The sequence below is a fragment of the Pelodiscus sinensis genome, chromosome 25, assembly GCF_052426305.1.
Source record: "Pelodiscus sinensis isolate ZL-2025 chromosome 25, ASM5242630v1, whole genome shotgun sequence".
NCBI lineage: Eukaryota > Metazoa > Chordata > Testudines > Trionychidae > Pelodiscus > Pelodiscus sinensis.
The window spans coordinates 16,133,875-16,148,202 of NC_143076.1; the positions used below are offsets into that span (position 1 = coordinate 16,133,875).

The following is a 14,328-nucleotide window of genomic DNA, read 5'->3' on the forward strand; positions in this document are numbered from 1 at the left end:
CAGATGAATCAGCGAGGTCTGAGCTGCCGGACGGGCCCGTGTCTAGCTGCGCCTCTCCCCACGCTCCCTCCTGGGGCTGATGTCCCACTTGCCACCAAAGCCTCTCCTACTACGAACCAGCCCCACCGGCTGCCCAGGAATTTGCCTCCCTGAAATCCCATGGGCTGGCTTTGGCCAGCTTCCCCTCCCCTGGCTGCCCCTCAGCACACGGGCTGGCCAGGCTGGAGGTGGGTGGGAGAGGAGGAGGGAATGACCAGCGGAGAACGATGGCACAGGGAGGGCTCCCGTTGGGGTCCTGATGGACACCCAGCTTCCCCAGGATGTTCCCCAGCCCCAGGGGCTGCAGCGTGCTCCTCTAGTGCAGACTCAGGAGCCAACCTCGCGCCATGGGCAGGGAGCTTGCACGGGGTGAACAGCACAGGGAGCATGCAGCCTCTCCCCCACCCCTCACTGTGCCTCCTGCTGGGGAAAGGCCAGGACTGGAGGAGCTGATCAATGTTCCACTAAACTTTTCCATCTGTGCACTCATTTTTTCCACCCATGTGTGGAATAATGTTTTGTGCAAATGTGCACCACCAACAGAACCGAAAAACCACCAACAGAACCAACCAAACAACTGAGCTACCACCAACAGAACCGAACAACCGAGCTACCACCAACAGAACCGAACAACCGAGCTACCACCAACAGAACCAAACAACCGAGCTACCACCAACAGAACCGAACAACCACCAACAGAACCAACCAAACAACTGAGCTACCGCCAACAGAACCGAATAACCACCAACAGAATCAACCAAACAACCGAGCTACCACCAACAGAACCAAACAACCGAGCTACCACCAACAGAACCGAACAACCACCAACAGAACCAACCAAACAACTGAGCTACCGCCAACAGAACCGAATAACCACCAACAGAATCAACCAAACAACTGAGCCACCACCAACAGAACCGAACAACCGAGCTACCACCAACAGAACCGAATAACCACCAACAGAACCAAACAAACAACCGAGCTACCACCAACAGAACCGAACAACCAACAGAACCAAACAAACAACTGAGCTACCACCAACAGAACTGAACAACTGAGCTACCACCAACAGAACCGAATAACCACCAACAGAACCAAACAACTGAGCTACCACCAACAGAACCGAACAACCACCAACAGAACCAAACAAACAACCGAGCTACCACCAACAGAACCGAACAACCAACAGAATCAACCAAACAACTGAGCTACCACCAACAGAACCGAATAACCACCAACAGAACCAAACAAACAACCGAGCTACCACCAACAGAACCGAACAACCAACAGAATCAACCAAACAACTGAGCTACCACCAACAGAACCGAACAACCGAGCTACCACCAACAGAACCGAATAACCACCAACAGAACCAAACAAACAACCGAGCTACCACCAACAGAACCGAACAACCAACAGAACCAAACAAACAACTGAGCTACCACCAACAGAACTGAACAACTGAGCTACCACCAACAGAACCGAATAACCACCAACAGAACCAAACAACTGAGCTACCACCAACAGAACCGAACAACCACCAACAGAACCAAACAACCGAGCTACCACCAACAGAACCGAACAACCGAGCTACCACCAACAGAACCAAACAACTGAACTACCACCAACAGAACCGAACAACCACCAACAGAACCAACCAAACAACTGAGCTACCACCAACAGAACCGAACAACCGAGCTACCACCAACAGAACCAAACAACTGAACTACCACCAACAGAACCGAACAACCACCAACAGAACCAACCAAACAACTGAGCTACCACCAACAGAACCGAACAACCGAGCTACCACCAACAGAACCGAACAACCACCAACAGAACCAACCAAACAACTGAGCCACCACCAACAGAACCGAACAACCACCAACAGAACCAACCAAACAACTGAGCCACCACCAACAGAAGCGAACAACCGAGCTACCACCAACAGAACTGAATAACCACCAACAGAACCAACCAAACAACTGAGCCACCACCAACAGAACCGAACAACCACCAACAGAACCAACCAAACAACTGAGCCACCACCAACAGAACCGAACAACCGAGCTACCACCAACAGAACCGAACAACCACCAACAGAACCAACCAAACAACCGAGCCACCACCAACAGAACCGAACAACCACCAACAGAACCAACCAAACAACCGAGCCACCACCAACAGAACCGAACAACCACCAACAGAACCAACCAAACAACCGAGCCACCACCAACAGAACCGAACAACCACCAACAGAACCAACCAAACAACCGAGCCACCACCAACAGAACCGAACAACCACCAACAGAACCAACCAAACAACCGAGCCACCACCAACAGAACCAAACAACCACCAACAGAACCAACCAAACAATCGAGCCACCACCAACAGAACCAAACAACCACCAACAGAACCAAACAAACAACCGAGCCACCACCAACAGAACCGAACAACCGAGCTACCACCAACAGAACCAAAGAACCGAGCCACCACCAACAGAACCAAAGAACCGAGCCACCACCAACAGAACCGAACAACCGAGGTGTGGGCGCTCTGCTCCTCAGAATTTCTCCTGAGTGGCCGCACAAGCGCACAGCTGACAGGAAACACCCTAGCTGGGAGGTCCCCCTACAGTCCCTGCTCCTGCCTGTTCTGTACCGGGAGACAGACAACAAATGGAGCTGGAGCAACTGATGTCCGTGGGCCGCGAGGGAGCAGCTCGCAGGAGATCAGCCGTTCCCTTGGAGTCCTGGCCTGCAGCCCCCTCGAGCAAAGGGCTGACAATGCTGAGGAGTTGTAGTCCAGCGGGTTCCCTTCCCCATAGTGCCCCCGCCCTTTGTTTGGGACACGGGCAGGGCATGGCGGGGCGAAATCCATCGGAGGAATATGGACAGCACAGGCAGAACACAAGGTGTCCCCACGCGGGGTTCCCTGGACTGGGAGATCGGTCTTGGCTGCAGGGACCCCCTCCCCATCTCTGTAGCCCCCCGGGTTTCCCTGCCGGAGCAGGGCAGGCGGAGCAGCGGCACCGGGCAGCACATGGGGAGCCACAGAGACAGAGCCATGCGAGAGCAGGCAGCTCTTACATAAGCTCCCGCAGCCTCACGCCCCCTTTGCTCTCTCCAGTGATCCCATCTAACAAAGGAGCCAGCCTGCCCTGAGCCTCAGGTGCTGCTGCTCCTGCCTTGGGGGACCCCTGCCCCGGGGCTCCACAAGGGGCCAAGGACGGCCCTGGTCACACCTCCCCTGGGGCCAATGTGGCCCAGGATTCTCTTTGTATCCTGGGCACTGAGGCTCAGGGAAGGGGAAGCGACATGGCCAAGGTCACACCGTGAGTCCGAGCTGGGGAAAGAAGCCGGGGTCCAGACTCCCACTCCCTCCCTGCTCTGGCCACTAGACCCCGCTCCCTTCCCAGGGCCAGAACCCAGGCGTCCTGGCTCCCAGCTCCGCCTCGCACTAGCCATTGGACAATACTTCCTCCACCAGCAAAAGCCAGAGGAAACGGATGAATTTTCTGCCCCGGTGACAAGCAGCTCACACTCGCCCACGTGGGACCGATGTCCCAGCGCAGTACCCCGGCCTGCCCCCCACAGCACCTCCTCTCGCTCAGCAGGGACCGGTCCGGGGCGCGGGCAGGGGGCAGTTGCAGGCACCTTAGCACCAGAGGAAGGTCTGAGCCCTTCGGGGCAGGGGTCTCCTCGCCGGCTGCCTGTTGCTGTCCCAGGACGGGTGCCCTGTGACAGAGCAGGCTGTCTGAGACTCAGACAAGGGAGCGTCCCTGCCCGCGTGGGGCTCGGAGCCAGGGAGCCTTTGCTCCAGGCTGCAAGGGGAGTGTGGGGCACAGACCCCAGGTGTCCCGCCAGCCTGCTGATGGCGCTCCCCGCCCCCCTGCCGGGCAGACCCCACTTCACCCGGGCAGGAGGGGTGCCCTGACTCCCTCACATGCCAAGGAGACCTACTGAGGCAGGGCGGGGGGGGGGGGGGAGGGCAGGTAGGACAACCCGGGCCGCGGGGGGGGGGGGGTCAGGTCTCTCTACCTTGGTCCTGTTGAGTAGGAGCCCCACGAAGGCGGAGACCACCAGCGATCCCGGCACGGAGGCGCGGCTGGGGCGCAGCTCCTTGGGCAGCGCGGGGAAGGCGGGGGGCTCGGCGGGCATGGTGACGGTGTAGGAATTCCGCATGCTGCCCGGCTCCCGCGGTCACAGCCCGGGCAGGGGGGAGATCCCCGCACGGGGCGAGTCGGGGCGCACTGGCGGCGCGCCCAGGGCGCGGGGCTCTTGGCCGTGCGCTCCCCGCTCCGGCTCCGCCCCGCCTGGCTCCTGCCGCTCCGGGTAAGCCGAGCCGCTGCTGACGGCACCTGGCGGGCTCTGACATCAAGCGGGGGAGGCGCCAAGAGCTCCCTCCGACGGCCCACGCCGCCGCGGGACGGGAAGGGGGAGCCGAGGGGGGCACGCGTGGGGCGGCGCGGCAGGGCGGCCGGCCGCCCTTGTCCGCCCTGGGGGGCTGCGTGTCCCCGCGGCTCCAGAAAACTTGGCGTGGGCTGCCCAGGCCGCGCCCCCCTCCTGTAGGCTCCCCAGGAATTGAAATGGGGGGTGGGGGCTGAGACCATGAGGGTGAAGGGGGGCTGTATGGCACCATGGGGGATGCGGGGAAATTCGGGGGGGTATACTCCCCCATTGGGGGGTGCAGGGAAATCCCCGCCCCCTCCCTTGGCATGCGACTCCTCGTGCTGCCTGGGGTCTGGCTGGTCCTCTCCCCCTGCTTCAGCCCCTCTCTGCGTCCCCACTTTGTACCGCCGAGGGCAGGGCCGCTTTTGGGTGGGGGGGCCACTGACCCCGAGAAAAATCAGTTGGGGGCCACGCTCAAAACCCCCTCACTGGTGGGGCGCCCAAGACGCTCCCCGCATTCCCTGGCACACCAGAGCCTGGGGGGAGGAAGCCTAGGACATTTTGTGTTTGTGGGGCAGAGGGGCAGGAACACTCGCACAGGCTCCCCCCATGCAGTCAGGGGGGCCCACAACCTCGGGGGCCAAATCCAGGCAAGCCAGGGGCCACATCCGGCCCCTGGGCCTGAGGTTCCCCACCGGTGGCCTAGTGGAATGGGCCGGGAATGGAGTGCCGGGGAGCTCAGGTCATAACACAACAGGAACCGGTTTAGAGGCTCTCTTGCCCCTTTCAGGAGTCTGCTGGGTCTCCCATCTCCACCCCCCCCCAAGTTTCTCCCGGCTTGCTTCTCAAATCCGACAGGCACATCCCAGCGTGGCACAGCCCACCGCCCCTGGCAAATTGTCCCACCGCCCCTGACAAACTGTCGCGTTCTCCTTTTTACTGTATAATTATAAAATAAATCACCGGGAACGTAAATAGGGTGCTCACATTTCAGAGTGGAGCAGACGTGGGCAAGTGACAGCCCGTGGGCGGTGGCTGGACTGTCAAATCTTTGAAGCCAGCCCTGCTCCCAGGGGGGTTCCGACGCATAAGGGCAGGGAGCTCTGCATCCTACCCATGCCCTAAGCACCAGCTCTGCCGCTCCCATTCGCCAAGAACCAAGGCCAATGGGAGCTGCAGAAGTGGCATTTGCAGAGGGGGGCAGCACACAAGAATGAAGAAGAGTGAGAGGCCTGTCTGATCTGGGTCTAAGGAGCCTGTCCTTGCCGTAGCCCATGAGTACTGATTGTGAGGCAAGCAAATATGATTATTCCCCTTTCAAAGCTGGGGAAACTGAGGCACGGAGTAGGGGCCAGGACCTGCCTGAGCTTCTCCGGTGAAGAACCCAAGCCTGCTGGGTTCAGGCATCACAGCCTCTCTCAATCACAGTAATACAGTGAGAATTACTGTCTGGGTGAGTCTGTTCCTCGCCTGGCCCGAGAGCCCCAGTGTATCAGGTGTCTTTACCTTCGGCTCTGGGTACATTTCCATTATCAGCTGCAGTGTGGTTCCCTCCTGGGTGTTTGGAAGAACAGACCGGCGGCTCCTGCCCAGCACAAACTGGCTTCCAAGCCTAAGCAACGCGGCTCACGCGAGCGGCCCAGGTCCGGCATGCAGCCACGGCTGTCCTCCTAAGAACCACACCGAGTGAAGCCCCGAAGCTGTGTGTCCTCCCCCCCCGCTTCCAGGAGCCAGGCATGGGAGAGGCTGGGTGGTTTTTTTAATGCTAATTGCTCCAAACTGAAGGCATCCTCCCCCGTCCCCAGATTGAGGTTTGTGCACAGCCAGTCTGGGGGAGCTAACTATTGGTTGGCGGGTGAGAGGACGGCACTATTTCTGGCAGCTTTAAAAATACCCAAGGCGGGGCCAGGTGGTGTTATTCGTCTGCAGGGGACTTAGATTTCTTCATCAAAGTGTGACAGTCGTTTCATTTAACACTGTGTATATGTACACACCGAGAGTATACTGTACACAGACATGGACGCAATGTGAACGCAAATGCCTACAGTTGCTCCCAACTCACAGCCTACAGCGTACACACACACACACACACACACACACACTGCATCTGTCCATGCCCACATGCTGCACCCCACAGATGTAGGCGTAGCAGAATCCAGTTCTCCTGACACCGTTTTGGTGGCACTCTAGTTTCTTTTCCAGCTTTTCCTTTTTGAAAAAAGCATTTGTTTAAAAGTTCCAAATTGAGGGATATTACAGGGAGAGGAGCAGTAAGTATTGACCGAGAGTCGACGCTGTGTTTCAAAGCTCTATCACCAACAAAACGCACCGCCACCATCAGTGTTCCCTCTAAGGTTTTCCATCCATGTGCAGAATAAATTTTGTTCTGTGCACCAAGGCATGTGGGGATGTGCACCACACATAGAAACATGGGCTCTGCAAATCAGCTGAGCAGCATTTGAAGCTCTGCTGGATGGCTGGCCAAGTGCATAGCTTACAGGAAACACTGGAACGTCTCATCAAACTATACAAAGTAAATATCCTCAAGTCAAGGTCTCAAGCAGCATTTCTCTTCCTTTGGCTGTCTGCATGTCAATTACTATAGAGGGAAATATTGTTTTCATTGGCTTGGGTGCATGTGTGGAGAAATCAACATTTATCAACAACCATCTAATCTTTAAAGCTTAAATAAACTACGCACACACTGTGTACACACATATTACATAGATATGCACACGGAGTATACTGTGCACACACAAACTGAGTACACTGCAAGAGACACACGAACAGTAGCATTTATTTCAGACATAGACACACACAAACTCCACACATACATCCGCACACACAGAGTACACGGAACACACACCCGCTGGATGAAGAGACACACACCGAGTCCCTGGGAAACCAGCTCAAACCCCAGGCTTCCAGAGGACGCCAGGCTTCTTAGAGCAAAGCTGCAGCCGACGATGCGGCAGGCAGCAGATGATGCTCTCGACACGGCGCACGAAGCCCAGAGGACGGTGGCCGTGCCACCGGCGAGCTCGGAAGTGCGGCGGCGCTCCCCACGGAGAGGCAGGCCGCATGGCCCGTGGGGAGTGAGCCGAGGGGCCGCCTGGCTGGGGGCGCTGCCGGTGTGGGTCTGTTTGTACAGGGCGAGCACAGAGCGGGGAACCCCAGACACCCTGAGATGGGCCGAACAGGGCTCGCCCTCGGTGGACTCTCCATTCACTCCCCAGGCTGCCGGTTCACCCACAAACGCCCCTGTAATGTCCCCACGAGGGAGTCGGGAAGGGAGGGCAGATACCCTCCACGTGGCCCTGGAGAGCAAGGGGCACACACGCCCTCTCTTCGCCCTCCAGGCCGTGCTCAGAAACAGCCAGCTGGCTCTCGCCCACCCCAGGACAGAGGGTTTGCCCAGTGGCTCCAAGCCTGTCCCCTATGGCTAGCTCAGGCCCCCCTTCTAACGGCCCTCCCCTCTGTTGTTACACAGGCCCAGAGCAACCCACCAGGGGTGGGGGGGAGCCAAGCAGCCCCCCCCCAGTGCAGCTGTGGGGAGCATCCAGGGAAGATGGAGCCCAGAGGGCCAGGCTGCTCCGGCTCAGCAGGTCCCGCCGCATGACAGGGATCATTATGGGATGGAGCCCCCGGGGGTGAACCTGATACCAGCCCCAGCTCCCGCTGTGCAAACTCGCACTCCCAGGCAGCTCTGCAAGGAGCCCCCCCCCCCCCCCGCAGGGCCAGCCCGGGGCCAGCCGCAGGGGGCTCCCACCCCTTCCCCAGGCCTCGGGGCAGGTTCCCCTGCAGCCCCTGGTCCGAATGGGCCCATCTCCCATCCCAGCAATGCCGGGGCGAGCTAGTCAAAAGACGCCACCCCCCCGGCTCAGGGGCCGAGCGCACGTGCTCTTTCCTCTCCCGCGGGTGCCGGCTCCAGTCCGGTTACAGGCGGTGCGGGCTGGGAGAGGGACCCTTCCCCTCCAGGGCACCGGGTCCAGCCTGACCCCGGGTCAGTCGGGAGGAACGTTGTTATTCATGGCAGGCGGCAAACTGCAGGGCAGAGCGGCTGCTGCTGCCCCATCCCCCACAGCCCCGGGGGGCACGTGAGGCCTGGCCAGGGCCCCTCCCGCGAGGGGTAACAGGTCACAGGGCCATAGCCACGCTGCCGCGGTGGCTGCTGGAACTGCAGATTGCCAGTCCGGCTTCCAGGAGCAGGGTTACTGGGAGAAGGCAGCAGGGCTCTCAGGGAGCAGCTCCTGGGGGCAAGCCGGGGCAGGCCCCATGCTGAACCCACCCTCCCCGCTCTCCTAAGACCCCAGGGACCTGCCCAGCCAGCCGCGGGAGGGCAGTGGGTCCAGGCACTGGCTGCAGGCCCATCCCGGGAGCGGGTTAGGAAGGGAGGGGCTGGCGGCAATTTTCTGGGTGGCCGCAGACACTGGATAGTGAATGTTCGGGGCAGTTAATAGGGCAGCGCACATCTGGGAGCTCTCCCCACACAGCTGGGCCACTAGGGGGCCTGCCAACCCGCCTGTCCTGGGCCACTAGGGGGCCTGCCAACCCGCCTGTCCTGGGCCACTAGGGGGCCCGCCAACCCGCCTGTCCTGGGCCACTAGGGGGCCTGCCAACCCGCCTGTCCTGGGCCGCTAGGGGGCCTGCCAACCCGCCCGTCCTGGGCAACTAAGGGGGCCGCCAACCCGCCTGTCCTGGGCTGCTAGGGGGCCGCCAACCCGCCGGTCCTGGGCAGCTAAGGGGGCCGCCAACCCGCTGGTCCTGGGCCGCTAAGGGGGCCGCCAACCCGCCTGTCCTGGGCTGCTAGGGGGCCGCCAACCCGCCGGTCCTGGGCTGCTAGGGGGCCGCCAACCCGCCGGTCCTGGGCAGCTAAGGGGGCCGCCAACCCGCTGGTCCTGGGCCGCTAAGGGGGCCGCCAACCCGCCGGTCCTGGGCAGCTAAGGGGGCCGCCAACCCGCCAGTCCTGGGCCGCTAGGGGGCCGCCAACCCGCCCGTCCTGGGCAGCTCGCAGACTGCCTTGCTCTTCTGCCCAAGAGGCCCAGAGCACTGAAACGTCACCGCTGGGTTGTCCCCAGTGGTGAGGTAAACTGAGGCACAATCACACGGTCAATGGCCCAGCTCCAGAATCGAACTCAGGAGTCCATGCAGCTTTAACCGCTAGACAACACTCTGCTCCAGAAACCAACAGAATTTGGGAGCCCTGGCTCCTCTGCCTTCTGCGCTAGCCATTAGGCCCCACTGCCCTTCCATGGCTGGGAACTGACTCCCAGATCCCTGCTCTAATAACTCCTCTGATCTCCGACTCCCATCCCCCAGCCTCCTAAATGACGCAGGCCGAGACGGAGGCGAAAGCAGCCCGGGGACAGAGAGCGCACAGCTTCAAAGACGCCAGGGCTCCAAAGCGACCGCGAGTAGCCAGCATGACCTACGCCTCCTGGTTAATGGAGCAGAACCAATGGGAGACCTGGGCCGGTAGCCTCTCCCACCCCCATTCACAAGCCACTTCCGCTGCTTTGTCTTTGTGGCTTAATTATTTTTTAAGATTTTGCTTCTTGGCTTGGAAAAAATGGGAGACCGGAAAGAGAACATTAAGCTGCCGTTGAGCCCTGTAGCCTCGGGCAAGGACGGCTGCTCTCCTGCTGCACCGCCTGACTCCACCCGCCCCTGACAGTACCATCGCCACCTGCCTGCGCCCCCACGCCAGGACCAGGGCTGGAGCCAGGCACAACTTCTTTTTAAGACTTTTTTTTGGATGAAAAGTGCAGATTTGGGTCCTCCCGAACATTCCAGAGCCTCGTGTCCATTGGGGGATGTCGACGCCACGACAAAAAGTTTTTAAACCCCCCAAAAGTCAAAGCTTTGTGACCTTTTGATTCAAAATGACCTTCACTTTTTTACATTAAAAATGGGGGGGAGTAAACCCAGTGTCAAAATGCTGCATTTGAGCCAAACTTTTTTTTTGAGGGGGGGCGGTACATTTTCAAAGTCTCAGTAAATTTGTTTTTTGATTCACCTTGAAATAATTTCTCCCCCCGGTTCTTCAGACTTGCCGGCGAGTGGAAAATTCCACTGCTCGCCCACTGGGCTAGGCGAGGCTCAGACCCATGGCTGGAAGCGGAGCAGGGTCCGGGCTGAGGTCGCCATTCAGAACATGCTGCGTGCTTTGTGAACCCCAAGGCTCCGCAGGGGCGATCCCCGTATGCTGGTTAGAGGAGCGGGCGCCTAGGATTGGAGTGACAAAAGGGAGAACACCCAAATCTGGACTGTGGAGGGAGTTCCTGGATCAGATCTCAGCAGGCAGGCATCAGTGGCTCCGGGAGGAGCCTGAAGACGGCCCCTCCTGCCTGCACAGTAAAAGCGGAGTCCCTTGCAGGGAAAGGAGGCACACGCCAGGCCCCTGGAGGAGGTGGGAGCGTTTTGCCTCTGGAGCCCAGCAAAAGGGGACTCACAGGACACCAGGAAGGGGCCTGTGAGGCCTCTGATCTGACCCCCCCAGCAAGCAAATGATCCCCGCGAGGGCTGCTGGATGGGGTCGCTCCCGGCGTGGGTGCGGTGGGGTCGGCGTGGCAGGGTGCCTACAGAGGGGTGGGTCAGAGCCACGCTGCTCGGAGGGGGCGGCGAGCCCCGTGCTGCCTGTGCATTTCCGCTGGGGAAGCACTGGCATCGCTAGCGCCCCGGAGCCAGGAATTGCGGCTTCCCTCCCGCTCTGACCTACTCGTCCCTAGCGCCCTGCCTGGATACAAAACCGGTATCCCGCGTCTGCATCGACGGCCGGGGCTGTCTGCCGCCACGCCCCCGATGCGCATCCCGGCGGGGGTAGAGCGGTACCCGTGGACTTGCAGGGCGCTGGGCCTCAGACCGGCAGCCAGGCTGGGCGTGGGATGTGTTGGGCGTGGGGGGGAAGCTACGCTGAATACGTCCTGCTCCCTCCTGCCAGGAGCTGCGCAGCGGCCAGGGAGAGCTGGCACCTGTGCAGAGCAGGTGTGTGACACACCCACCCTGCCCGGGGAGCACTGTGGCCCTCACTGGCCGAGCTAGCAGACCCAGAGCCGAGTGCTCTGCAAAGCACCCGGCCCCAGCCACGCTCTCCCAGCCTGCACCAGACCACGTGGCCCCCGGCTGGAGCCTGCAGGGATGCAGCTAGGCCAGCGGCTCCTCCCCAGCGTGGGTCGGGTTTGGTTGCCCCATATCCCATCCTGCCCCATGGCCGAGGCCAGGAGTGCTGAATGGTTCCTAGCTACCGAGCGTGGGGGCAGACGGGCCAGGAGCAAAGCAATCAGTTCCTACCCTCTCCAAGGGCCCGGCAGGTCATACGCCCAGGGGTCCCGCCTCTGCTGCTCCATGCAGCCGTCTGGGGTGGAGCCCATGGGTGTGGGGGCAGGGACGGTGTAGAGATTCAGGCCGAGAATCGCAGGGCAAACCTGTGTCTCTCCCAAAGCTGCCTCCTTGGCATCATTAACGCAGGGAGGAGCAGGGCTTTGGCTTGCGGGCCTGATTCCTGCGCAGGGAGGGGGCTGCCCTGGGAAGGTGGCTCCAGGGGAGCCGTCCCCGCTGGGAGAAAGGCAGGAAGAGAGAGGGCGAGAGCTGAAACAAGAGAGAGAGAGTGATGGAGGGAGCACCCGACAGGCGGGAGGATTAAGGAGGGGTTAAGCCTGTTATGTAAGGCCTTACATGGCCGGGGCCTGCCAGGGAGGGCTAGAGAGCCCCCCCCCGCCACCTCTGTTCCCCTGCCAGGCTGCTGCACACAGGGAGAAGGGCTCAGCTGGGAGGGGAAGGACGGAAGGGGGGGGGGTCTCTCCTCCTCTGGGCGGCCCAGCAGTCTCCCCAGCCCTCCAGCGCGGCTTAGTCTCAGCCCGAGGGTTGATCAAGGAAAGGGTTGATCCCAGCGGAGCACGGTGCCCTAGCTATGGAGACCAGCCCTGGCGAGCTGCATGCTCGTGTGAGCTACCGTCGGCGGTGGATGGGGGGCAGGGCTGTATGCACGTTTGTTCATGTGCAACGCACGCACGGAGGAAACCAGCAGCTGGCAAACCCTCTCCTGCCGCCCGGGGGTGGACCGCCGCGGGGCAAGGTGAGTCCTCCGCTGCAGAGAACTGCAGGAGCAGCCAGCCGCTGTGAGGGGCACGGTGTGGCAGGCCGGGTCCGGCCCGCGGGCCATATCTGGAGCTAAGCACTACGGCCCAGAAAACCCCTTGGCCAACACAGCGGCTCCAAGCCCCCTCCTGTCCCCAGGGGCTCCCACCTCGCGCAGCTGGGAGGGGAGCGGGCGGCTCCGGGTCCTGGCCGGCGTCCCCGGCGCACGCGGAATGGTAACTGGCACGAGCCAAACCCGCCGCCGTCGACGGGCGTCTCCAGCTCCAGCTAGGGTTACCAGATGGTTTAAAAAAAATACCAGACACACTTGGTCTCAGATTGTGTGTGTGTGTGGTGGGGGGAGACCGGCCGGGAGGGGGTCAGGAGGAGCAGGGCTGGCCGGGGGAGATCGGGAGGTGTGTGTGTGGGGGGAACCGGCCTGCGGGAAGCAAGGCAGGCCAGGAGAGGGTTAGGGGGAGCGGGGCTGGCCAGGGGGAACCGGTCGCCGGGGAGTGGGGCTGGCAGTGGGGGAGCGAGAGCACGGAGAACTGGCTGCCGGGGAGCGGGGCTGGCCGGGGGGGAGAGAAGCAGGAGGAGAGGGAACCGGCCGGCAGGGAGAGGGGCTGGCCGGGGGGGGGGGGGGGGGGAGAAGTGGGAGGGGGGGAACCAGCCGGCAGGGAGAGGAGCTGGCCGGGGGGCGGGAGAGAAGCAGGAGGGGGGGAACCGGCCGGCAGGGAGAGGGGTTGGCCTGGGCGCACGCAGATCCCAGGGTGCTGCCTGTCCAGCGCATGGTCCTGGCGGGGCGCATGGGCGAGTCTGGCCCCGGGGATTCTATCCCACCCCCGCCCCCCGCCCCCGCCCCGCACTGCCTGGCTGGCAGACACGCTCACGCCGTGCACAACTACGTACTGAGACTCACGATACTAATAAAACCGTCACTAGAAAAGACGGGACATTTCTATGCCTGGTATTTTCTCCAGTTGTTTCCCGGGCAGAGAGCTGAGATACCGGACTGTCCAGTTCAAAACCGGACCCCTTGGCACCCCTCGGGGCGGCGCTGCCCAGCCCGGTGATGTCACCAGCGCACCCTTCCTGAGCGGGGCGGATTCGGGCGACCGCAGAGAAGCGACTGTGCCGAAGCCAGAGGCGGGGGGTCGGGAGTGGTGTCACTGTCTCCCGTGCAGTCCTGCCTGGCAGCGTCCCCAGGGACGGCGGCCCCTGCCCGGCTCTGCCAGTGCCCTCCCTCCGGCCCTGCTCTCTCCCCAGCCTGCAGGCCAGACTCTCCAGAAACCGGCAGCACAGACTCCCAGCGGGGTGAGCCAGGGGAGCTGCCGTCCCAGCCTGGCCGCAGAGGGAGGGGCTGCTGGCGCAGGGTGAAGACCTCCAGCGGGGTGGAGCCCCCAAAGACCAGAGAGGGAAGCTTGGGAGCCAAAGGGCGAGTGGCTGGGCGGCTCCTGGTGCCCCAAGCAGGTCTCCGCATCCGCCTGGTGCTCTCTCCCAGGCTCCGACCCCAGCGCTTACGTAACAGGTGTCATTGTGCAGGGAACACACTCACGCAGCCTGCCAACAAGCAGCCGCGGAGCGGAGCAGGGCTGGCTCCAGGCACGCCTAGAAATCGCTCGGGAGCACGTCCCGGCAAGAACCCGGTGACCCCGCTCTGCCCTGCCCCTGCTCTCCGCACGGGGAGGGGGTGGGGGAGGGAAGCGCCGTGTGTTGCACAGGCCTGGGGTGAGCCGGCATGGGCCCAGGGCAGGGGAAGCGCAGGGAGGGAGGCGCACGTGTGTGCGCGCACCCACAGTGATGGGCTCTGGCACGTCTCGG

General features: G+C 61.7%; 1 protein-coding gene across 2 annotated transcripts in view; it reads right to left on the reverse strand.

Moving 5' to 3' along the window:
* The window catches only part of USP2 (ubiquitin specific peptidase 2), a 58,415-nt gene that overhangs the window by 27,882 nt on the left and 16,205 nt on the right, over nt 1–14,328 (reverse strand). The window contains exon 1 of one of the 2 annotated variants that reach the window (XM_075909514.2): nt 4,081–4,380. The exons of the other annotated variant lie outside the window; for it this stretch is intronic. Within the exon in view, the coding sequence (XP_075765629.1) occupies nt 4,081–4,224 (144 nt within the window). The 5' untranslated portion in view covers nt 4,225–4,380. Of the gene's footprint in view, nt 1–4,080; nt 4,381–14,328 lie in introns of those variants that run through there. 2 annotated transcript variants of the gene reach the window in all.